This window comes from Conger conger, chromosome 8 (genome assembly GCF_963514075.1).
Source record: "Conger conger chromosome 8, fConCon1.1, whole genome shotgun sequence".
NCBI lineage: Eukaryota > Metazoa > Chordata > Actinopteri > Anguilliformes > Congridae > Conger > Conger conger.
Genome location: NC_083767.1, coordinates 52,390,699 through 52,417,788, shown reverse-complemented (window position 1 = coordinate 52,417,788; position 27,090 = coordinate 52,390,699). Strand labels below are relative to the sequence as shown.

The following is a 27,090-nucleotide window of genomic DNA, read 5'->3' as shown; positions in this document are numbered from 1 at the left end:
ACACATATACACACATCTATATTCTGACCAGCAGAATGCAAACAGGCAGTGCAGTCCTCAGATAATAGTTACTTGTGTACACATGCATGCACTTTCTTCAACACAGCATTAATACAAATGTATAAATACATTCTCCACAGACACTGGCTTCCTCCTTTCTGTTCTTTTTCTTATACAGAAATTGACCAGAACCAAAATTTCAGATATTTAGGAAATATTTGACCATGTGTTTTGGTTTCCTGCTACCAGAAACCTATTTAACAATTTCATTTGTTAAAACACAAGGGAAAAAATAATACCAAGAGGTTTCCCTGGATATGTAACACAACAGATTTAACTGCAAATTTAACACATAGAAATGGGATAAGCCAGATGCTTCTGTCATCGTTTCCATATTACAGATCTATAAGACCTACAAAACATTGTGTCTGCAGTGCTCTCATTATTCCACAGTATGTACAACACTGCTCGGCCACAATTTAACATCTGACACAAACCACGCAGCTTTAAATGATACATTGTGTACTGAAATCAGAAACACCCAGTTTCTTACAAGAATTACAGACAGATTAAATATTTTGGTTTTGAAACAATTCAAGTATTTTCAGGAGACAATACTTTAGGGATAACACAGAAATCCAAACAACTATCACTGATGCTACTGCCATTCATCATGATTCTCACTGCCAGTATAATTCTATACACACACGCACACACACACACAATGCTTACTGTAACATGGATTATTTACCGTACATGTGACTAGGTTTTGGCCTCAAAGAAAATATTTCTGTAAAGCTTACCGAATGATACCAGCCCTCATTTCAATATGGCAGCCAAAACCAAAAGGATATGTAACCTTAAGTCTTTCAGAAGAAGGAAATCTGGAAATGTTTCCAATTGAAAAAATAAAAACACATTCCATTCTGTCCTCATCTGTCATGTCCCATGTAAGCAGATGTCCTGAATATCTGGATGATCCCTGCCGATACAGGCCACAGAAAACCGAAGAGGCTGTAGAAGAGTATAATGACCAAATTCCAACATATGGCTTTCTTAAAGCAAGACTTAAACATCACAGATGTCATTATTCATTTCGATCTGTCTCACAAACGTTCAGCGATGGCTCCTTTAGTGGTTCTCTTCCAGGTGGGAGTAGTATCTGAAAACCTTGTGTATCCACTGAGAGTAGAAGGGGACGTTGACGAAGACGGCAGGACGACCCGGTCGAGCACACCCCCTGCTGTGTATGCTCACGCCGAGTATGATTTTACTCTCGCCCTCCTGACACACCAGTGGTCCACCATAGTCATTCTGTGAGAAAGGAGTAAGATCAAGAGGTCAACAGAATGTATGTACAAATGTCTGATGCCAACTTCTGCTTTTAATTATTGAATTAGCGAAATAATATCTAGATCAGACATTTGTATATGAACCAGCTACAGCTGCAGACTGCAAGTACGTCCTAAAGGTTGTACTGTTCTCAAGTACAGGAGTGAACCAGCATCTTTCCTAGAGTTGTCAGAAAAATAAGTTAAGGTAATTGGTTGGAACAAAAACCAGCTCGCAGACCGGCCCTCCAGGACCGGAGTTGTGCACCCCTGGTGTACAATATGGGACCTTTAAGTTATATTTGGTGTTCATCCTGGGTTTCTCAACCAGATGTACACTAATGTCCGACCACTGAAGGCTAGGCAAATTAGTGAAGTCATCAACCCACTGGCAGGAGGGCAGCAAGAACAAGCTTGGCAACTTCACTCCAGTGCTATGAGTTACAGTTTTTTATTGTAGCTCTTGTGCCAATAAACGTTTATGGTAGTTGGAGTAACTCTCCTGATTAGAGGGTATGCTTTCTGGCACCAGTTTGTATGCACAGCTTCAATGTTTGCAAACACTGAAAGGGGTCAAAGTTGATTTGTTAAAGTGTGATTTGGTGTGATCTGGGCTCACAACAATGCGGTTTAGCATTGGATCATTTAATGCAAAAGTGTGGCGATTTGGCTAAACATGCAAGGATTTTTCCAATAAATTTAGATAGAAATATTGTGGGATTGGACAAAAGCACAAGCTTTCACAAATAATGCGAGGATTGGTTGAATTTGCATTAATTCTGAGATCAAAGGATTGTCAATTCCTGGGGGGACTGCTCATTAACAGAATTGCTTCTCACTGGATGTTTTTTTTTTTGCTTTTTGCACAAAAACCTGTACATTTTAGAGAACGTTGTGCATGAAAATCCCAGGAGATCAGCAGTTTCTGAGATACTGAAACCACCCTGTCTGGCAGCACAGCAATCAATCCACATTCAAAGCTCAAATTTCTTCCCCATTCTGATGTTTGGTCTGAACAACGTCTGAACCTCTGACCATGTCTGCATGCTTTCATGCATTGAGTTGGTGGCACAAGATTGGCTGATTTGATACTTGCATTAACAAGTTGGTGTACAGGTCTACCTAATAAAGTCGTCACCGCGTGTATATACAAATTATTTCGAGCATTGGACCTGTTTTCTTTAAGTAAATCCCAAAGAATTGTGAATCAACATTGCATGAGATTCAAATATCATCATTCTCCCCACAGTGACCAGCTCGCATGTGGAGAGTGTAATGCATAAAAAACTCACATCGCACACTCCCTCATCCTTCCGACCCCCAGCGCAGATGTTGGTCTCCGTTATCGGATTCCCCCGGTGGTTCTCGCTGCACTTCTCATTACTAACTATTGGCAACTGCACGGCCTTCATCACACCTTCATAGCCAGTCCCTTTAAAGACACAAACAACAAAGGAGAAGGACTCATAAATCACAGTAACCAAAAGCAGACGCTCAAATGTATGAATGAGCATGTGGGGTGGGGTGGGGGTAGGGCAGGCCAGAAGGTTATATGCTACAATTCCTGGATGGGGCACTTAAATAGCCCTCTGCAAGTTACTTGACCTGACAATCAAATAAAAGTATAGAACACTCTAGACAAGGCCATCAACTGAATATGAATTATTTGAGAGGTAGGGTAGTATTGCTGACAGTACCTTTGGTTTCCCCCCATCCATACATGGTGCAGCTGATTCCTTCTTTCATGGCACATCCTGCCACTGGGAGTTGCAGTGTTCTCACGTTCTCTGCCAGCCGGGCAGGTCTGGGCATGGAAGAGCAAAGCACGGCTTTAATGACACTGATGGACACTCACCCACATTGTGTGTTGTGTAAAAGGCTGCATTCTGTATCCTTCTAAGCAATTATCCTTTATGAAATTAATAACTTCTATGACATCAAATCCTAAACAGAATAATGCATGATTTGTAAAATACAGAATATTTTTGACTTAATAAGATAAAATAAAAGTAGTGTAAAATATTTTTGTACCACAGTATATGATTTCAAATGCATTCCATGTATTTGAGCACCTCAAATCATATTTCTATTTTGCAATATTCATCAACATGTTATTTTTCAATAGGTGTTTCCCATGGAAGCTAATATGAGCGAGGGAACCTATTCCAGGATGCTCACTGTGATAACTTGAGGAGGGCCAGGTTGGAGCCCTCCGGACCACAGATGACATGGGCAATCCTCAGTTCCTGCTTCGCGGATGCCTTCCCACCGGAGTCATTGAGGTAGAGGAACCCCATCCACACTCTGTATTCAGTTAGGTCAGGGATGCTGTGGAGCAGGGCAAAAATGTGGTCAATAGCCATTACACCAGTGTTTCCCAACTCCAGTCCTCCGGACCCACATGCCAGAAGGTTTTTGTTGTAACCAGTAACTCACACACCTGATTTAATGATTGAACCAATCAAACCACAAAAATGCCCTTGATTAGTTAAATTGCTTCTTTATGCATCTTTTACCCTCAGCTTTTTCCACTGCTGAGAGTGGAGTGCTTAAATCACTGCCAAGCACTGATGCACACCTGGATCTGTTGTATATTAATATTTCGACATACTGGAGAATCAGCCAGTTGTAGTGAACCATTCACAAGCCCTAATGTGTCCATGACATGAGGGTGTAATGCAGTGTTTCCCAACTCCAGTCCTCGGGACCCACATGCCAGAAGGTTTTTGTTGTAACCAGTAACTTACACACCTGATTTAATGATTGAACCAATCAAACCACAAAAATGCCCTTGATTAGTTAAATCAGGTGTGTGAGCTACTGGTTACAACAAAAACCTTCTGGCAAGTGGGTCCCGAGGACTGGAGTTGGGAAACACTGCATTACACCCTCATGTCATGGACACATTAGGGCTTGTGAATGGTTCACTACAACTGGCTGATTCTCCAGTATGTCGAAATATTAATATACAACAGATCCAGGTGTGCATCAGTGCTTGGCAGTGATTTAAGCACTCCACTCTCAGCAGTGGAAAAAGCTGAGGGTAAAAGATGCATAAAGAAGCAATAGTCGTCCACTATTATAGATCCACTGACCACCAAGATTTTATTTCATACTCCTCATGAAAATTCACTAGAACACTAATTCACAAGAACACTGACATGTCAAGTACAGAAGTTAAGCAAATGAGACTTCCAACTAAAAAGGAACAAAAATTCAGAGGAACTCTTCCCCAATGCCACAAAAGTAACTCATTATATTTCGCTAAAATGACAGCTTGTTCATACACTTTCACATTTGTTTTAGTATGTAAAATAATTACCAGGATGAGAAACACTGTCGATGGGTTAGTACCCAGTCCTCTCGTACCAACGACCCGCCACACCAGTGGAAGTTACTGGGAACCAAAGTAAATTACAGCAATTCAGGTGGACTGCTTTGGTACCTCACATTGCGTTAACACATTTCAAGTTTTAACTTAGGACATGAAAGGGCATACTGCATTAGTGCAGGCTTAGTTCTCAATGCTGTGATACGTCTGCCATAGTAAACAAAGGGGGCTTGAATCCATTCAAAAATCCAGTTCGTAAAATCAATTAACAAAGTATTGATCGATCCACCTGTACAGATACAAATAAACTGCAAACAATATTCTAGAAGAAATATGGTTAATGTACATTCATAATGCTTCTAAACCTGCTCGGTTAATAATAGTGAAGAACCATGTTGGAAAACCTATGGCTCTCCTGTGGCTGAGACTGATTTAATATGAATGGCAGATGTAGCAGAACTGTAAAGCCTGTTAAAATAATCTAGAGACAGTTACCCTTTCTGTATGCTGACCATCCAGCTCCCTTCCTTCATCCTGACCTGCGTTCCTCCCACAATCCTTGTTGTTTTGTGAACAAAGCAGGATGCCTTTGATGTGTCAGCTCGAACAAAGAGAAATAGACCAAAATCAAAACCCAAACCTGGAGCACTAGAAGGAAATACTTTTCCACTTTGAATGGGCAGCTGCTCCAAGCAATTGAATAAAAAATAATTCAGCCTATTAGCCTGATTCTGGAAGATATAAAGGTACTCACTCGTTGCAGGGATCATATTTGGTGAAGGTTTACCTGGAATTAAAAGCAAAAAAAGAATGCATATTAAGTACTAATATCATAGCCATTTCATGAGCAGTATCTTCAAAAAAAAAAAAAAACATGTTATCTGGAACAAACTACAGCAACACAGATAACTGAACATAAGTAAACACTAGAATTTCTTGAACAGAAAAACACAAGATTTCCATCTGTTTAAAGTAGATATAAAGTAGATATATAGCTGGTAGTGGGCTATAGTGCAACCCTCTTTTTCCTCATACAGAAGCAGATTGGGATTGGTCTATGACCCACAAACAACATGTGGAAGCAATACTATAATTTCAGGGTTACCAAAATTGCAAAACATCTTGGCCACTCATGAGTGCATTAGCTTATTGAAAGTTTTGGAAAGGAGAGCCTTGTCAGGTCAGTAATAAACTGCTTGGATTCTACCTCTGGGCTTTAGCTAATTACTTTGCTACAAAGGACCACCATGGTTTTTTAAACACCTTGAACTATGCCCAAGGACCACACTGCTGCAAACAGATTGGGTAGTCTTTAAATATGATGATAATAATGAAAAGAATATCATACTATATCCTATACAAATCTTTGAGAGGGGCCATTTGTTAAGTACCATTTCCATAGAACTTACATGGCTTTATTGGGCAGTAGTCCCAGGGAATACATGAGTTGTTAGTGTAGCACCATGGCCCATGTTTGTCCTTATCAGGGTTTCTGCAGAAGTTCATCTCCAGTCCAGCTGTCAGCACTGGTGCATCTCTGTCCCTGTTCACACAATAGAACAAAGACAAAAACACAGTCAATTGGAGGAAAAGGTTCCCTGAACAATGTAAGGTGAGTGACATAGTTACACTGAACTTTACAGAAATGCAATCCTGATTTGGCCATTACAGCTCAAAAAAGAAAATCAATGAACGGTCCAAAGGCCCAGAGGTTCGTAAAAAACACTCTGGGGAATATGAAGTATGTGCTTTGAGCATTAGTCATGACGTGCCCACCTAGATTCATTGCTCCCACATTCTCATTGCTGAAGGAATTCAGCGTTTTATTTTTTCACTTTTTGGAAACAGCCTTCTCTGTAAGAATTCCTTAGGTGGTAAATGTCAAAACTTATAGGAAAGACATATGGTCTAAAAATGTATAGCACAGACCAAGAAGTTATTTTGTTCAACAGTCACCCCTGGAAGATATCTGACCAGCTGTGAGATCACTGTCTTTAGAATTTATTACTTTTTTTCAGACTGTATTTAAACACCAAATATCTGTAAATGTGTGTTTCACTTGCTTTGAAAATTATTTGAAGATTGTCTCAAGCCATAAAATTGCCTTATTTTTTCAAGCTAAACCAATATGATCTCACGCAGGATTAGCCCCTGTGGTTCCAGAAACTTTACCATGTTGTTTTTAACACTTACAGCTATGTTGGGTGAACTTTGAATTGACCCAGTGTCAAAACAATTGAAACTGATTCTTTGAATTGAAAATTACGGCAACAATCTGTGAATTACCAAGATGTATACAATTGATGCAAACCCTGTCTGTACATTGCTTACAAAAGGAAGAGTTTAACATTGTATGATTAGAACACTCACGGTGAAAGTGAAATATTCAGAAACAAATGTCATAATATTAATGATTACCATATCATCTGAATAAACATGTGTGTACTCTATACAAAATAAAACAATGTGGCACCATTTTATTGATATACAATATGATTACAGAACATCAAAAACTGATCATCTGAATGGAAAAAGAAAATGAGTATTTCTTGTAGCTGAACAGCAGAAAAAAGGACTGCAATGCAGACAAAATGGCCAAGGTGCGTTTCCATAGAAACTACGATTGAAATGTATGCTTTTTTCCTCTCCCCGTAACCCCAGTATGGCTGACGTAGGAGGGAATACCTTTTACTGTGATCTTCCCACATCCCACAAGGAATACCAGATCGTGTCTTGGACAAATGTCCCCGGTACATCTCACCACTGTCCTCATAGCAGTCTAGAACAGAGAAAGATCCATTGGCTCTCAAGCCAGTCTTTCACAATAACTGACAATAACAGATACAGTACATAACCCTCCATAGGGGTGAAAGAAAGAAAAACATTTGGATGATCAAAAGTGCTTCATTTCAAAATGATGGATTTCACTCTCATATTCATCTTGTCTTAAAATAAGCATGTTTGAAAACAGCCTTATTTGTAGCTGGCCACATTTTCCTTCACAGACGACAGTGTAATGTGTGGTTTCAGGAAAGCCAAGGATTCAAATCCTTTTGTTTTTTATTCATGCTGAGATCTGCAGTGCAATGGAAGAAACTGTGCTGCATTGATCAAAAACCCACAGCTGAATAGTCCGCTTATTTGATACTTTCAAACCCAGATCACAAAGCAGAATGCATCTGAAAAGTGTTATTTTGCAGAAGACACCACAATAATATCTGGAAAGCGAGAAGCAAAAATCCATGCAAAAGAACAAAAATTGTATCACTGTCCAGGGACTGTGTGCTAACTTCTCATCAGTTCATGATGAACACTAACCATCCTCAGAACTGAGGCCACAGTTCAGTTGGTTTCAGAATGGTTAGCTACAGAATCCACATCCCAATTTCACTGTAATTTACTCACCCGCTGTCTCGGGGGCCTTGGCCCCACACCTGGGGATGCTGGTACAGAAGGCCTTGCGCACTTTGGGATCAGTAGTGAAGCACCACGGCAGGTCGGCCCCATCCGGGTTCCTGCAGTAATTCTCCCTCAGATCTCTGTGACAGGAAAACACAAGAGGCCAGGAAACACAAGTGTCAACAGTTAGACAGTGGCAAGTAATTTAACGCTACGTCCTGCTTATGGTGTTCATGGCAGTTTTCTGAAGTTGTGAGCGGTTGTTGAATCTGATGTGGTACACTCGTACAAACACATCGTATGAAATTCAAGATAAGATATGAAAGTGCAGGAAGCCTTACTTGCACTTGTAGTTCCGGGGACTGTAGGAGTGATTATGGGGAAACTGTGAGTCCCAGCGTTGACACTGCACTCCATTTGATGTCATGGAAACGGTCCCACGGTATTTCTCCCCCTGACCATGAAAGCACTCTGTTGTCACATCAGCATCATTCCTGGTGTCTGACTCTGGGAATTGAGAGAATGAAATGGTGAGGCAATGAACTCACCATCTGTATGCAATTCAAGCAGAGATTAATGCTGCCAATCAATTAAGCAAATCACAGAATAAAATAAAGTTAAGAGAAACAGGCGCAGTATCCAATATGAGCATCTCAAAAAATGAGATGACTTCAACGATGATATCACTATCACCAAGGAAAACATCTGCAATAATCTTTTGCTGAATATCATTACAACACCTTGCCTGAGGACTGGCTGAAAATATTTCTCAACAATTCATTCTCAAAGTCATTATCAACAATCAGTACAGTGTACTCTGCCAAAACACATGTTAAATTACAATGCTGGCTTCAAGAACACTCATAATATTTTCAATCCAAAGCATGTTGTATTTTTCATTTTTTGGTAAAATACACAATAATAACTTTAATTTCATACATGTGTCCCCGTGTGTAACAGGCAGGAGGGTGTAGGTAGTGCAGTAGCCTATAGACACATTACTACAGTAATATTACGCTGTTAAAATAGCAATGGAAACGGCAACATGACTTAAAGCCAGGTTTTGGTTAGTCATAAAGCAAACACATTCAGTTGCATCAAAATAGCAATACGTGCATAATTACCATGACCACACCTAATTTAAAGACCAACCCAACCAATATGCACTATTTATCTGCTATTATAACTGTCAAAGTGCAGGAGGGAAAGGCCATTGCGTCTCTCTAAACTAGCAATGACACGTGTTTTGGCTTACCGCTGCATTGCGTCAGGTTCAAGGCCCCATGAGCGCCCTGATATTATTACATGAAACGCCCACTAGGTTTAAGACTTACGGACATACTGTATGTTCAATAAGTTACCTACTGACTGGTCAGCTGGCCACACATGAAACCTTTAGTAGCATACATGATTTTTTAAAGAAAAAAAATAATACAAAAAATGTGAGTGGAAAATTAGAGGGTGTAAAATGTCAAAGCACAATAGCTTTAGTATAGAATATGGGAAAAACAATGTTCAATATAAAAAAGCAGTGAAAAAGCAAAGCATCATTTGCCAAAAGGTCACTGAAAGTGAAGCATATTTGGAAAGCTTGTTTGTGTTTGTGAGTTCCCACGTAAGAAATAAAACATTTTAATAATGTCTGGGACAAAGTAGACTTTTTTTAGACACGTTATCAGGATACCAGCTCCTGAAGCTTCTGCCACATTTAATCACTCCTCCTCTTCATAAGTGGTTGTGACATGATGTTAATGAAAATGAATGATGAAATTCTCCAGCATTGCAGAGCGTATAGCATGTGATTAAAATAGCCCTGAGGTGTATCATTGCTGGAGCGTAATTGACCCTCCTTGTTTTGTCTTTGAGGAGGTTCAGAAGTTTACTTACAAATGAACCTGCAGCAATGGGGTGGATTATCTCCAGACGATGGCGGGGGTTCACAAAATAAATAAGTTGCGCCATAACTGCTGAGATAAGAAGGGGGTTGGACATGGTGGAAGGCCACTCCACTCCTTTTTTGTGAAACACCCTTTTTAACAAACAACATTCCGCAGAGGTTGCCAGCGACAGAGACCCGAAGGACAGGAAGGGGAAGCAGTAAATTTGGCCAACTCACCACACGCTCTAATGCTGCAGTACTCCCAGGGGGTCTTGGGATCTAGCGTGTAGCACCACGGGCGAAGGCGGTTGTCGGGATTGCGGCAGAAGTTGTCCTTCAAGCCCTTGTCAGGGTACCTGGGAGAGGGAAGGGGCACGGGCATCCCGCGGTCAGGTTTTATTTGCTGAAGCGTCACACAGAAAGGGCTTGGCCCGCGCGCTCTCCAACGCGCAGACAATCTGCTTCGGACGCCTCTAAATCACGCGCCTGAATAAACGCAGGGGTGAGGAGTGGGCCGGCTTATCCAAACACATCGCTGAGGAGCGCTGTCTGGGACCTCGGTGCAGTCATGCAAAGGAAACACTGGGTCACAGTTCCTCTGGGCAAAAGAAAAAGGCCCATATTGGAATTCCTCTTCTTAATTCCCCTTCTTAAATTACCTGCTGGTGAAATGTTATTGTACACAAATTCCTTTGGTTATGGCTTTCTTTGCTATTTATTGCATGGGGAAACATAAACAGACAGAAACAACTTTCACTCCTGACAGCAAATTATATTCAGATGGCTGGCTGAACCATGCACACTATTAATGATTCTCAATTAACCTCTTTATTAGTTTTACTTAAACAACCATCTTAAACACATACACATGTGCGAAAACCATAGCAAGAAATGGAATATTATGTCTTTCTGTTTCATTTACTATCATTTGAATATGAGAAATCAGTATTTGGGCCCAACTAAAATTACTTAAGGGGAAAAAAATGCAAACAATGTTGATGTTACTGTCAGTTTGATAATTGGCGCTTGAAAAAATATTCCAAAACATATTTCTTTATGCCAATTCTTTTTATTCAACACATCAAGGTTGTTGCATACATAATGAGAATAATCAAGAAATTCCAATACTTGCTAATATTAACAGAATATTGCCTCTCATTTTGGTAATTTACTCATTTCTCTTACATTTGCAACGAAATAAAGGCAAACTGAGCATGCAGTGACCTCTAAAGGCACACACAGCCCATATTATACAATGCAATGTGTTGAATATTAACTAGTCAGTACTTCTCAGCCAGTACCACTGCTCACATACTCAGAATGTACACTGTGACAAACAGTTTAATCCAATAGTTACATATGAGCACTATCACTGGTCAGGCATGGCATGTGCTGATAAATATCTCATTTAGAGCAGAAATTACTCTTGTGTGTTTCTCCATTCTCACTGCTTATCACACCATGCCCCAGCAACTGCGTCTGCTTTTCTCTTGAACTCTCCATTTGGCTGTCATAACTTTGTAATGTACTCAAGGACTTTGGCAGGGTTTCTGAACAGACTCATAATGATTATGGTGAGGATTACTGAAAGTTGGCAGCTGTGATGGTAATGAGAAGAGCACTGATGCGGACGTAATGGATGAGAGTGAGGACAGACTCCATTAACAACACACAGGGCTCGGGCCAACAGCCAGCGCAAGCTCATAACACTCTGGAGGGCTTTGGTGGCGTACCCATGGGCACAATACAACAATGTCATGCACACAGACCTGTATGTGGTGAAGCAGCTAGCTAACTAAAAACATCTGGAGGAAAAACTGTTTTTTTTTTCGTGCACAACGTGTGGCTTAGCATCTCCAATTCTCACGCCGGAAAGGTCAATCATCTACGACTTCATGCTGCAAACCCCATTGCTGATTCGGGAGAGTGTAGACACTCCAGAACTCCGGAACACGTGTTCCCAGCTGCTTCTTCTTACACCTCAGACTACAGCTAAGCTTGCACAGAGTGGAGTCAGAGGAAGACCCTTTTGGCCTTTCAGCTTTCACATGTAATACACAGACGCCCGATCCACCAGCAGGGGTCGCTAGATAGTGATAAATGCAGATCCCTGATCGACCATCCCCTGCAGTTGGCTTTGCACATCACTTTATAGAGCTAAAGGCCACAGTTGGCACTGGCACAGTCTGGATTTAATCTGAGGCTTTGACACCTTTAATCTGGATTTAAAGTCTCAATTGTTTCGATAAGTATTTTTGCCAGCTGTTTGCTGCACTTGCCTATTAGCCAGGTGTGAACTTTAGTTAGTGAAATTATACCAATATTCTGGGGCAAAGTGTCCTTTGTGAGGTAAAGGTGTGCCTATATTGTGCCTATATTGTCTAATAGTTCTGCCAGAAAAATAAATAGTTCTCAATTAAAATGTTCATTTTTTGATGTTTGGGAGTAACTGTAGCATTATATTTGGAAAGAGGTCCATAGAGGTCCATTATATCATGGTGAATTGAAACTAAAAAAGTGGAGGTGAAGCTTGGCTACCCGTTGAAAGCCACCTTGATTAACTGAGAAAACAATACTAGACACATCATGACCTCCTTTCAAAAAGTTTCTCTTGCATTCAAAGCTAATTTATTCCGTCAAAATACATTTTCCCTCCTACCTGTGACCCTCCTGACCCCCCTAATGGTCTTTTGACTTTAGCTGACAAGTTTCAGGGAGGTAATCATATTTAATGTTCTTTTTTGTACATTCTGTTTAGACAATTAGGTTCACTCCTGGCATGGTAAGGAGTGTAATGTGCTGAACTATGTAAGCAGGCAAAATTAATCCACAGCTATGCAGACAGGAGGAATGACCCACAGCCACCCCTCTGCCGGGTTTGAAATAGTGCTGGATTTCATTTTATGTCTGTGATAATGTATGACCAGGTGCCTCTTTCCTACCTTTTGGGATGGAAGTGGTGTTTGTGGGGCTCCATTAGGTCCCACCTTTGACACTCTTTTCCACTCTCAGTGTGGTCCATGGGGCCTCTGTACCCTTCCCCATTGCATTTCATACATTCCACTGCATAGAAAAAAAAAAAAAAGGCAAAATTTAGTGTACTTTTTTTTTTTTTTCATACTTTACCACAGTAAATATGTTTGGTTTTATATAGCTATGAATGTGAACTGTACAGTAAAACCATATACATGTGGTTTATGACATGTAAGTTGTGTTGACTACATGATAATTGCCATAGGATCGCATACAAAAAAATTCAGTTTTACTCTGACTCACTATAATATGAGAAATAATATGAAAAACTGTTCAAAGCATGCAAAACAGACACGTTTGTCACTCCTGAAACCTTCATTCACTCTAATTTATAGGGAAACAAATGAGTTAACAAACAATTCAATGCTAAATTCATCCCTGAGCTCACAAAAAACAGCACTTCAGCACAGTCACTGTTTTCTAAAGCACATCCTGTTTGGTTTTCCAGAGACTCAATCAGACATACACAACATCTTCCTCTTTAGGCCACTTTGTACACATTAAAGGAAACCATGCCTCTGAAATCTTGGAGTAAAGGGTACACATTTAGTCAAACCACAATGCAACCACAATTTCTGTTGCACACATTTTTTTCTTAAAGTTTTTAGTGGATGGCTAAGATACTTACATTATATTGAAATTTGACTTAATCTGGGCCAAATCCTTGAAATGGTCACTTACTGGCACAAAAACAAGACTTAAAAAGGAGACCTTTTTTGGTGCCTTTTTGCCATCTAGTGGAACATATAGCTCTTAATTTATGGGAGCATTCATGCAAGACTTCAGTCAGAAAAAATGCTTCTGTGAAGTAAAATTTGTGTGAGGTCTAATTTTGGCTCCCAATTTTATATATATATATATGCCTAATCTAAATAAATAATAAGTCAAGGATAAATTCAGAATAAGACAGAAATTGCACCTTCTCTGTATTAAAAAAAACATATGAATTTGAATCATTAACAGCATCGCTAGTGATAAAATACATTTATTTGGGGCAGTCATCAAATGTAAGGGACTGTAGGTTCTAGGTTTTATAATTTAGAAGCAGTGTCAGATGTCCTACTGTACGCTCCAAGTGCATATTTGATTAATCCTGTTTTACCCACAGAGGGTTCCTTGTTTCGGTATGGCAGACGAAGATTTACCCTCAGAGCACTGTGGGATGTCACACGTCTGATGCCGGACTTTGGAGTCGGTGGTGAAGCACCAAGGCCCCGTGGGCTCGTTCTCTGGATTGCGGCAATAGTTCTCCTGAAGGTCCCTTCTCCTGTACCTTGTAGGCTGGAAACTGAGCAGAGAAATGACCCATGAATCCACTGGGTTTGCAAGTAACACTGCAACGGTTGGATGGATATTGATCTCATTTTTCATGATACTTTGACATTCAGTGGAGGCGCCTTGGACATACTGTGAATAAAAAAACACTTTCTACAAAGACTGCCCCCAGGGGACAATCGGCGCCATGCTTTTTTGGACAAGCACATTGACTGGACCTCTCTTGGTGGCAATATTAGCGGAGGACACACTACTATGGAGGCATTGGCCAGATGTAAGACATCATTCATGCAACAGCAGCCAATAAGGAAGTTATATGTTTTTCATCAGCACATACTGTAGTAATATTTCAATCAAGGGATCAATTTCAATTTCATTACATATTCAAGCTACGCCTGATAAACAAAAGGCATTGAGTAGCTTGCCAGGGAACCATTTCTGTGTAGACAGTATGTTAAAATGGCAGAATAATCTGTTATGTGAGTTGCCGAAAGACTCCCTGACTGCCTCCCTACAAAGGAGAGGGCTTCATTCCCTCTCCAGAGCAGGATCTAGAAACATGAGCTCCCTTATCCAGACTTCCACGCGTCGATCTTAGGACAGAAATAAAGCCAGAAATAACAGATTTTGCCATTTTGCTACACTTCTGGATAAGTAATCTTTCTGTAAGCATTCATATCTGGGATGATATTGTTGCAATTTAGACAAATGTATGTACAAAACATGTCAGGGATGCATGTTATGCAAAAAGCATGTTTGAAGTACTCAAGCTACCATTCAATTATTGCAAGATATACTGATCTGATTTTGCTTGTGGAAAGTTAACACATATGATTTGCTTTAGATTCAAGCTATCAGCAATAACTTTTCATTCTCATATTTCTCCATTTCCAGAATTTTCCAGAATTTCCATTGACCAACTGTAGAGTAAAAATCCTTGGATCTTTGAAACTTGCCACTGGAGAATGGTGATACCATTATATTTCCCCCCCTAAAAACATAATATTTGTGTATATTATGCTGCTCTGGATAAGAGCATCTGCCAAATGGCAATAATATAATGAAATGTATAACAAGCAGCTAAGGATTAGATGACCCAATGACCCAATGACTTTTGGCAACAATTAAAGATTAAGAAATCATTTAACGTGCGGTAACACATGGAGAGATAAGAAACCAATAACAAATTGGCACTGACATCAAACAGGAGGAAGGTATGGGTTCAGAGGGAAATATCGCCATGCCATGTGCCTGCAGCTTTGAAAGAACAGCTGGAAGGCACGCAGAAAACAGTCCTTAAAGAGTCTTAGTGTGTTTCTCCCCTACCCTATAAATCTCCAGTACTCCTGTACATATCTCATAACAAACAAGTAATGCTGGAAGGGATTTGCACCTCTAATGAACCCTGGTTGTTGAACACTTTAATGTTCTTGAACACCTTTAACTTTACAAACTTCTTTATTCATTGGCTTTGCTTAAACACTTAGAAACACTCCTCCACACTTATAACCTAAATTAAACATTTACATGTGCCAATCATTAACACACTTTTGAAAGACCCATACAAATACATAAATTTTGATATGCATCAGTCACTTTCCTGTAAATTATATTCTAATTTCTTAATTTCATTGATACAGTATGTGCAGAAGTATCTATAGAATTCAATAGAAAACTGGCTTTATAAATGCCATATTTTAAGATAGCAGCGGCCTGTTTCACAAAGCCGGATTGCTGGACAACTGCACAAATTAAAACCCAGAACAGATATTTTTACTGTTCCACATTTGGGGGGTTTGGATTTGACTCAATTACCCAGCTAACTAAATAATCCCACTTTGACCCCAGGACACCATGTGACTGAAAAACTTCACTTGGTTGGATGGCCTGAAAATTGGTTCCAAAATCTCTCCTTGGATACATTGAACCATTCCCTCGATTAGTTGGGGGTATCCAAGGAGAGATATGGGAACAAGTATTGTGGAAAGACAGGTTGGGCCTTATTTTCATGGCAATGTACTGTATGCACAAATGTGGGATTACTAGTTTTGTCTCCTGCAAATTGAATATTTGTTGCCTGCACCAAGACTGGTAGTTTTATGATCTGCATAAAACCCATTTACATCAACATGGGTTGGCTGACACAATAAGGGACTTGTCGATAGAACAAAATGGCGGTGTGCAAGTTTGGTGGTCATTAATCCATTTACATTGCGCTTATGCAATCCAGCACAGGTTTTAAGCTGCAAAATAGGGGGACTGATTGGCTGAGAGCTTCTCTCGTGAGTGGACATTCATCATATCAAGTGCATGTCTGAAACGATAAGCACTTGATATGACTATATGACTTAGTTGAAGTTAGATTTTTTTGTTTATTTAAAATAGTGATATTATTGTATTGTAGCGTAACGGAGCCTCTCACAACATGCTTGCTCATCGACCAGGTAATATATTCCTACCAGCCACTTTTACAACTGCGCCATAGTTGCACTAATGCTGCATTCATGTCATATTGGAATTACTGAAATTGACACTTTCCGACTGGGAAAAACTATTCACGACAACCTCCAAGTTACAATTCGAAATTGGAAAAATGGAAACCTTCTGACAGCTCTGATATCTCCAATCTGTCGGTAAAACTATAGGAGTCACGTGAATGCTACAAGAGAAATGGCTTTCATGGCCAAATTAGCAAGCGTTCAGATGAACAAAATCTGAATATAATTTTATATTTGCACCATCTTGCCTTTGCGTGCTTATGGTTCATTATAGGGCTACTCTCGCTTGCAACTGGTTTGGTGTAGTGGTTAAGTTAAGCTCGAGGACAAACGAACAGCAGACAGGCTACATATTTAACTAGTCTCAATAATTTAGGCTAGATATTGGACCAAACATAGCTTCATCCTTTTTTTCCCCTTGTGTGTGGGTGTGCATAAGGGATCCAATGAAATCCACCCCAAGCAGATCCACCCCCAAGTCAGATCAATGGGAAGTTGTCCCTTCATTTGCATTCTCCCATGTGATATTAATGCAGCATAAGGCCTGGTGTCGTGAAAGTACCAAAATTTAGTAGGACATTCCTTAATTCACCAGCACCTTGAGTAGAAGCCTTTGCACCTTGACTGTTAAAATAGGGCCATTTGTCCTAACAGTAGCTTTGGATAGCCAGGCAGCTTTTTCCAGCCACCTCATGGCAAGAAATCTAGTTAAGTGCACAGACAGGATGTGCAAGCCTGTTAACTTGCACAAGTAACTGTTGCTCTTGAACCCGACAAAAAAACTTATGGGTGACAGTTTTGCAATGACTGGTGATGCATTCAGTATCACTTGTGAAATCCATTTGATTAAACAAAACAACTTGCAAAACAACATTACAATCACCGATTCTTCATGACTAAAGTATGCATGATCCTACAACAATATACAAAGCAGCAGAGCAATGCAATGAAACAGCAAAAATCTTACGTGTGATCATGGGGTATGGTAGATGACCAAGCTTGGCACGTGATTCCAGCTTTTGTGACAGATTGGTTTCCTTTGTAGTTCAGACCAGTACCAACGATGCACTGTTTCACATAGTCTACAAAAGAGAAGCCAGTATAAAAATGAGGACTCATGAGACCACCTGACATTGACAGTTTCACTGTTCACAAGAGCAATGTCACCTGAAATTATTTGCTCTAAATCTAAATATTCCATTGTCTTTGTTTTGATATTGTGATAACAGGTGCAGTAGGGATTCTTCGGCAATCTGCAGAACTGCAAGTGTCTTACCTCTTACATTTCCACTTGGTCTGGGATCCTCAACTCCAGACCATCGTCAACAAACTAAAATTATGCACCTCTGACAGGGTGTTTAGTTGCTCATACAGAGAGAGTAACAGAGTGCGGAATGTTGGGCAAACTGACCAACGTATCTCTAGACCACAGAACTGGATAAAAAGTGGAAGAGCTACTCCAGATCTGTAAAATAAGGAGCAGCTGATCCAGTTGATGCTGAAACTCCTGGTTGCAATTTCCCAGCCAATGTTAGTTCAAACCCAAAGCCAATAGGAACACTGACCTTTCTTCTCATAGAGATTGAAGTTGAAGTCCTGGACAGTCTGGATGTTGGGTGTGTGGCTGTTGAAGGAGAGCCAGTGGCATTTCTTGTTTATGTGGTCAAAGTAGAAAGCTCTGTGGAGACAGGGGAAGGTGTGATGGACACCAGGTGATAAAATCCTAGTTCTGCCATGTGAGGCAATGCAAATAATAACAAAGCCAAGGACACAGTGAGTAACCAATAAATCTATCCCATAAAAACTACTTTCATTGATGAGTATAAGTAGAGCAAAGGAACAGCCTGGAGAACTATCACATTCATGCAGAAATTAGGTGAAAAATAAATATTAACCCCATTTACTTTGTTTACAATAATCAATATTGTGAATATTTAACCAGCTCATGCATAGGGTAACTAAAGTTAGAGGCACGTCAAGAAACACTTACAACTGCATGTAAAAAGCAATATATAGTGGCCTATGTTTTTGGGACACAGACATATATATCTTTTTTTCTTGATTTGGCTCTAGACTTCATCAATTTAAGATTTCTAATCAAATAATTCAGATGTGGTTAAAGTCTCAGCTTTTATTAAAGGTTCTGTATAGAGATTGCAGAACTGTTTGTTCATCACCCCCCATTTTAGGGCAACATAATGTTTTGGATTCACATTTTCCGAATAGTCAGGTGTGTTAAATTGCTTCCGCAGTTCAGGTGTAAGGGAGTTTGTTCAGTATCTAGTGCCTTTTTTTCTCAGCCACATAATTGCTTCCTTGACATTCATTGGCCCAACTCTGGTCCTCAAATAGTTGAGAAATGCCAATGACAGACTCCAAAGACAATCAGAAGCCAGGAATCAACATTAGATACTGAAAGCTTTTCAGCTGAGAAGCCAACTATCCAATTAATTGTGGTCCGCTACATTGGAGGGACTGTATAAAAAGGGATGCAATTCATTCACAGATTATTTGAAATAGAACCACTCTCCAAATACTTATATACTGCACGATAGTTCATATCCACAGAAGATATTCTGTGAGCAACCACATTAGCAGAGTCAACATTCTACAAACAATCAATCTTCAATACTATTGTTTTCATCCAAACAAATGTTGCAAACCATCATAGAAAAGTTAATATAATGTATTAAAGCCCTGATATCAAGAGATGCTTATGTGGAGATCAAGCAACCAGACTGACTTCAATGACTCAGTGGTTCCCTGTTTCGCGTATGGAGACAGATAAAATCATGTCTACAGCTAAAATGTATTCAGGGCATTAATTGCAAGTGCTCAGTGTAAACCATTCCACATCTGTACACATCCTCAATAAAAATGTAACTGAAAGTTATAAATATTTTAAGGATATTATTGTTAACAGCTAGTCACTATTTATGTACTGCTCCACCTTTTTTGTGTTCTGGATTTGAGCGACAAAAAGCTAAAATAAATATGATGTGAATGTAGTGCTTAAAATGTGCTAGCAACATGTTTGGCTGAACAACATTTGGACAACCCATTCCTGCTTCAAAGGGGTTTAGATATGGTGTTAAGAGCTTGGTAATTTCCATTCTGTTGCTTTTCTGCTGACTTACTCCAAGATCTGAATCCAAATCAGTTAGAATGCTTGGCTTTTGATTAAAGAAGTTAGCAGGTGGCAAGATTATTTTCTTTAGAAAACAGATCAAATATAAAGCCCTGCCCATTAAAGTATCCAATGATAATTTAATTCTAAGATAGTTTATATGAATCCAATGGGGGGAGTTAAATCTATATATCTGTGTGTGTGTGTGTGTGTGTGTGTGTGTGTGTGTGTGTGTGTGTGTGTGTGTAAATTAAAATATATTTAACACTGAATATTTTACGTGTTTTATTTTATGTGACTTTTATACTGTGATCCCTGAAGTGTATAAGTGTTTATGTATATGTTGGAGGAATCATCCAAGTAACAAAGAATGGCCCCATTTCTCACCAGAGAGGGACCAAATATTATCTGTAAGAGTTCACTTAACAATTTGCTGCGTAAGGATGCATACATGCTACTTCTGTGCTGCGTCTAACCTATTTGGATGTGTGTGTATTATCTTTCTTTTCTGTCATATACCATCCCTAAACATCTACAGCAAAGGACTCCCCACACAGTCAAACGTACCTGCAGATAAACCTTTCTTCCTTGTTTTTCATTTCCTTGTTTCGACTACATCTCCGGGCACACTTGACCATGCTAAGGTTCTTGCTCTTTGTCAGATAGGAGCCAGCAGGTCTGATTAGACGTACCCCATCACTCTTCTGGTAGTCCTGAAGACAGTTTCTTTTACTTTCTGAAACAATGCAACATGAAAAACCACATCAAAGAAAAGGTCTGGAGCTTTACCCTGTAACACTTAGTACAGCTCTCCGGACAGCTACTCAGTCAGGAATTGGTGACAGTTTATTGTCATCCCATGTTTCAGTTTTTCCATCATGCAATATTTAATCAACTGTTCATTATATGCAGACTCAAAGCTTAGCCACATTCCCCCCAAAAAAAGTTTTTTTTATGAAAAGATGTTCTCTACCGCATGCATCCCATCCCAAAAACAGTTTCAGTTACGTGTTTTACTTTAAGAAAGGGGTACAGTTGATTGGATTTAAAAACAGCACCATACATCATTGTTATGTTACTCAGTAATGACTCATACGGAGTTGCTCACTGGAGGCGGGTAAGCACCTCCCTCCTTGAAGACAGAAGGACTGACTGAGGAGCCACTCATTTTCACTCTCAATGTGAGTCAACAAGCCCACTGCAACCTGGGACCTCCTGACTAGAGTAGCTTTATTCCTTTCTTGCCAGGTTTCCGAAAGCGCAGAGTGAGCAAGACGGTATTCACCAGTCTTTCCCAAAGCTTTCCATTTGCATGCCATGAGCTACTGTGACCCAATTACTCAATTATCGATAACCAAGTCATTTTACACTCATCCCTTCACTTTCCTTTTGTTACCCATCCATGGTCGGTAGCCTACTATTGCACGAACTGCACCTCTAAAACACTAGAATTCCATTAATTATTTTCTGTGCCTTGTTAATGTTGTTGTTCCATAATCCCAATTTCAGACAGAAAGGATATTTTCTCTTGAGAAAAGGATTATTAAACACACAAATTACCACTACTATTCCAATAGTAGACATTCCAATATGTATGAACATTTCTGAGAATGTTAACAGATAGAATTAAACCTGTTTTTCAATTTAAGTCAAAATACACCCAATTAATGTTTGGGCTACACTGGGTCACATCTGGCAGTTATTTATTCTGTCATCGGCAGTTGGCTTCACAAGTAGATTTCACTTTAGGTTGATGTCTTGCATTCCAAACCATCCCATTTTCTCGGTGCAGCTGTAAATGTAATTAGGGACACATTTGTGGACCTACTTTATTGCCACAAATGACACTTGACTGGTTTTTACATCCTCTTTTACTGGCAAAAGATTAGCTCAAGTGACTGGCGTAATTAATCAAATCAATACATCTTGACAACCTTTCTGTTCAAATGATAGGTCAGGGAAGAGGTGCTGCCTCTAGCTGATTTTACTCTATCGCGTTATTACCTTTAGCAAATGCCTGAGATAACGGTTACAGCCTCGAGAAAAAAACACACTAGTACAACGCGGTGGGTTTGGATAACTTTAAAATTGTTTGTTCTTTCCGGGTTACAGATGTTGTGTCCGTTGCGGTGCGTAAATTGCTTCTGATGTCATTTTTTTGCAGTCGTACATCAAATCCTCCACAGCCTGCAAACGATTGCTCTCCAGAGAAAGATTCGGTACACAGCTGAAGTTGATCTCTGTCAGTTCTTGCAGCTTAGGTTCTTTGCCAGGGGTTAGTGAACAGCCGCATATTTGGAGGAAAATATATGCATTTAATTTATGTCGTCTCCCTTGGCAACGATAAAAGTGTCCCACGTTATGGAAATCTTATGCTTTATCACAGTTCATGCAAAAGTGTGCAACGCATCATTCATATGCAATGCTGGTAGAAAATCTGTTTGCAAGTTTAGGGTTTGATTGAATACAACATAATGCTCATAATCAAAGACGAACAAAAAAACCCCAGTATCAGTCAAAAATATGTATTTATAATGCAAGTACGCTACTTCACGTGCAGTCAATGTCCTGCATAAACCACATATTCCGACTCATATTATGTGATGAATCATTTTCTTCAGTGAACGCAGTGTATTTAGTTATTTCCGAGTTTATCTCGTCTTCAGGTGTATTTATGAGGCGATTAGTGGCTATTTGATATGCGCATGTTGAGGTTCAGCATTGAGTCCCACGCACCACTCACTCTACCACAGCAGCCACGAACTTGAGTTTAGAGCTGAGAGACCAACCGTTTTGCAATGATTATTGCAATGACAATTATTTTTTCCACTGAATACTACGTAGAGTTTCTAATCCGATGGCAGTTTATTATCGTGGTTACCTGTCTGTGCACTGGCACATCTAGACATTCGAATAACTTGACAAATAGGCCTAGCCTATATGATATACAGAAGTCAATTTATATGTCATGCCTAGCATTGTAGATATTTTAATATTTTTCCAAAATAATATAACAAAGATAAAAACACCCTATCACACGTAATGAAACATATCACCTGCAACATTCATAAAAAAACTTAATGGAATATGTCATTTAAAAGCACACGTGCGGTGTGAAAATAGATAGATAAAGAAACGTAGGCTACGCATCTCAATTCCACCAAAAATACCCAGAGTCCAAAACTTACCTGAGTAAACTACAAAAGCCAAACACAATAGTGCCTTGTAAATCCACATTATCATTGTTCTTGGAGCAGGTATTCCGAGGTTTGCGAATGACTGAGCTTCTCGCTGCGCTGCGTCTGTTTATAAGGTCTGATCTCACCATTAGCTTGTATGATTAACTGGAAAAATCCTTACTACAGCAAAGATGCCCCCTTACTGGAAAGGATCCGTCCTCTGCTCAACCCTCAATACGACTACATCGCACCGATACCCCACCCCCGCAGCCGAGCACTTAAAGGAAACTCAACCCCAGTCTGCTTCCAGTTTCAAACAAGTTTGTTTGTTTATTTAACGGGTTTATTTCACCGAGGGCTGAGATGGTTGACCAGATGCATATAATTTATTTTGGCTAGCTTACTCCAAAAAATACACATACAGTATATTGTAACTGAATGCAATATCGTAGCCTACTTGCATCCTAATGTTGCCCTATGGTTAGTCATGTTGTTAGCTTACAAAAAGCCCAATTAAATGTTATAGTGTGTATGGCCAATTAGCCCAGAATTGTACTGTATTTGGTCAAAAAAAACAAAACGAAATGGGAATGGCAAAAACTATACACCCTTCAACTGTGCTTCTTAGGATACAGTATGAAGTTATTATGTTGATTAACTGCTATACATCGTAAAGCTATCCTAATTTCAAAATGTCATATCTGGATGCTGAGTTGAACATATTTATTTCCTTCTCCAGGCTGGAAGTCTGTCTTTCTGCAAACAGTGGGGTTCATTTCAACGCACAAATGTGGTGATTGGTTCATGAAGAAGGGCGACAACAGGTACTGATTGACCTTTTTGTGATGAACAGTTTTTATTCCTATTTTGTAAGTTAAAAACAGACAGTCTGGTTCTACCGATTGACTCCTGATGTCAGTGAAAAATGTCTCCACGTGTCCACAGAACCTGCACAGTTGCTACAGGTGATAATGATCTTATACACTAAAAAATTATTCTTGCTTCTATTAAAGATATTGTCCTTGCTGCATTACAATGTCAAGTTAAGTGAACTTGAGAAGTGAACTCTACACAAGCATCCAGATATGTACTGATCCCATTTAGATAAGACATTAAGCTTTTTGGCAAAACAGGCATGTAGCTGATTACTTCAAATGTATAATTTATGTACAAGATATTGATGGGATGTTAATATTGATTCTAGAGAGACTGTCTTAGCCATAGATCCCTGCAACATGCAACATGTCTGAATCCGGAACTGAGTGACAGCTGATGGATTATGCTTCTTGAAAATCAGATCCTCACAGTTTCATTATTTATCTTATCCCAACCTCTGAATACATAAACCAATGACCATGACATATGACAATAGCACTGTCTCTTCTGATCAGATCAGATTAAAAGAGAACCTGCTAAGATACGGGTAAATTGTAAATTGTCATATGGATTCAGTAAGTATTTGTTACTAATTCTGAATACAACACTTAATTAAAAGGATATGTTTCACACACAAATTTTGGGGAGTTCATTCTTGTGATAATAGTAAGTCAAAATGATGAACAGATGTTGATTGAATATGGGCCAATATGTGTTTTTATATGGCCGTAGTCACCAATACAGCTATTCACAAAGTTAAAATAAACAAAACAATGTTAGTGGGTCACTTCCACATACTCATAGCTGTCTAAAAAGAACGCTGTTGGAGAAAATGATGTCGATGAATTTTAAAATAAATGTACACCATCAGTGAATGAAATATGAAGACGCAATTAAACCTTGCAGTATCAATTTGGTCATTTTCATTGCCCTTTGATTGCATGTTTTCAGTGATGAAGTGGTCAGAAAAGTGATCATAGGTTCCGTGCCAAATGCAGCTGTGTGAAATCCCTCTTAGCTATGAGCCTGTGGCCTTTGTTTTACTAAGTGTTCCTGAGTTTAGGCATGCGCTCCAGGGAGGACGCCCTTCGTCATTATTTTACAAGGGTCCACACTTTTGTCATTAACAGGATTTATATGTGTTCTCCAGAGAAACTGAGAAAACAGGGGCTAAGGTAAAACATAGAGACGTGTTGCATATTAAGTTGCATGAAGATTCAAAGATCCTAATAGTCACAAAACATCTGACACAATGTTTGTTTTAATGGAGCTGTGAAACATGCACTGTATAAATGATGGCTATCATTGGTTTCCCATGGGGTATAATATCATGTCAGTCAAAGTCAAAAAGTAATTGTAATCTAATCTGATGTGCTCTGAATTCTCCTCTCATTTTGAAAGAAATATTGATGTTGGTTTGGTGGATGATTGTGGTTCATTGCTAAATTGAGGAGTATGACAGACCAAAATAATCTCCTGTTGAACTAGTGTTTGTGTAGTCATGCAGAGTGGTTAAAAGCCCCTTCGCCAAAATACTGTAATGTATTTATTATAGTGTTTAAACAGAATTATATTAAAACATAATTAACAGAGTGCTGTAGCCTAAGCATACACCTGTAATCTATTAAATTGTTTGGATAGAGAAAGTATGAGGGCTTGTAACCCTCCCATTTAAAACCAATTAAAATGAAATATGCTGTCTTTGGACGCATGTGGAATAGTACAAATGGAAAATTGACATGGTGGAGGTTCCAAAGATTTTTGGATTATCATCACTCTGATATGTAGCTCAAATTATTGAAACGGAAAATGAGTGCCAATCAGTTTCTACTATATAATATGAACCTGGCAAATGTCTTATCTAGCTTTGTTAAGTTGGGTCTCTTTGCATGCAGGATTCCCACAGGACAAAAGTGTGACCGCCAACTGAAAGAAAAAACGCATCATAAACTGTGTAAAGTCTGTAAAGCAGTCTGCTTTTATTAGAAATGGCTCCACCTTCCTGTACATTAGATATGCTTTTTAGTCTTTAGGTGTGTGCACCTGCAATGCACTGAATGTAACTGAAAGGTTTGTTCACAGTGACAGGAGTGTGAGAAGGATGTCTGTTTGTTTGAAGAAGGTATTCTATAGGACCTCCTGTAAGGTGGGGCGGTATGTTAATAGAAAGATGTGGGATATGTGGAGATGTGTCCTGCTTTGGGTTGCTAGTGTCACAGTCTCTAATTCTACGACTGGCCCCTGTCATTGCTTGGGAGAGTTGGGTGACTGCTGCCCCGTTCTCATGTTGGCTTTTTAGCAGCACAGGGAATCATTGGCGGCCATATTGGTCATTACTCTCAGGAAGCAGACGCTCAGGGAGATCTCCAGCTGTTCCGGAATAACAAACACATCCCGTGTCATGGGACAGTTGTCTCTGTGGGAACTCAGTGATATTAGGACATAAGGAGTCTCAGTGACACCTGTCTCTTACTGAAGTCCCATGGAGTTAATGTACAGACAAGGAAAATCTCTTGCCCAGCTGAGATGCTCTGGATCCATCCATCCATCCATCTATTTTCTAACCACATAATCCATGTCAGTGTTATGGTGGCAACAGGTTAAGCATAGCGGCCCAGACATACCTCTCCCCAGTAACTTCCTCCGACTCATCTCTTTTCCATTTACAGGTATAGCCACTGCAATTATGTTTTAATGATGTAATACAGGAAGCCGGTTCATACATCACATTAGAAAAAAAAAACATTGGATCACCTTGGGATCCCCATCCCATGCTTTTTTCTAATGTGATCGCACATTTATTTAGTGGAATGACTGTAATGATAATGCTGTCAATATTCAACAAACATGACAGGCACGTAGTTATGTAATTCAGAAACGATGATTGAGAAGGCATTGTAGAGTACCCCCACCTAACTGTACATAAACACATTGCTAAAAGTTACTGATAAAGCATATTATACAGTGCATCCGGAAAGTATTCACAGCGCTTCACTTTTCCCACATTTTGTTATGTTACAGCCTTATTCCATAATGGAATAAATTCATTTTTTTCCTCAAAATTCTACACACAACACCCCATAATGACAACATGAAAGAAGTTTTTTGGAAATTTTTGCAAATTTATTAAAAATAAAAAACTAAGAAATCACATGTACATAA

General features: G+C 39.4%; 1 protein-coding gene across 1 annotated transcript; it reads right to left on the bottom strand.

The window, feature by feature from the left end:
• On the bottom strand, positions 1-23,164 carry hgfb (hepatocyte growth factor b). The gene is made up of 18 exons (XM_061252460.1): positions 23,062-23,164; positions 20,441-20,609; positions 18,312-18,424; positions 17,714-17,828; positions 14,119-14,261; positions 12,883-13,003; positions 10,178-10,296; positions 8,403-8,568; positions 8,068-8,201; positions 7,348-7,441; positions 6,072-6,205; positions 5,417-5,449; positions 5,158-5,263; positions 4,654-4,728; positions 3,510-3,659; positions 3,029-3,135; positions 2,624-2,763; positions 1-1,314 (listed from the first exon to the last, which is right to left on the bottom strand). The coding sequence occupies exons 1-18, from the start codon at positions 23,114-23,116 to the stop codon at positions 1,132-1,134; spliced, it is 2,157 nt and encodes a 718-aa protein (XP_061108444.1). The 5' UTR covers positions 23,117-23,164; the 3' UTR covers positions 1-1,131.
• Between the last annotated feature and the right edge of the window lie 3,926 nt (positions 23,165-27,090).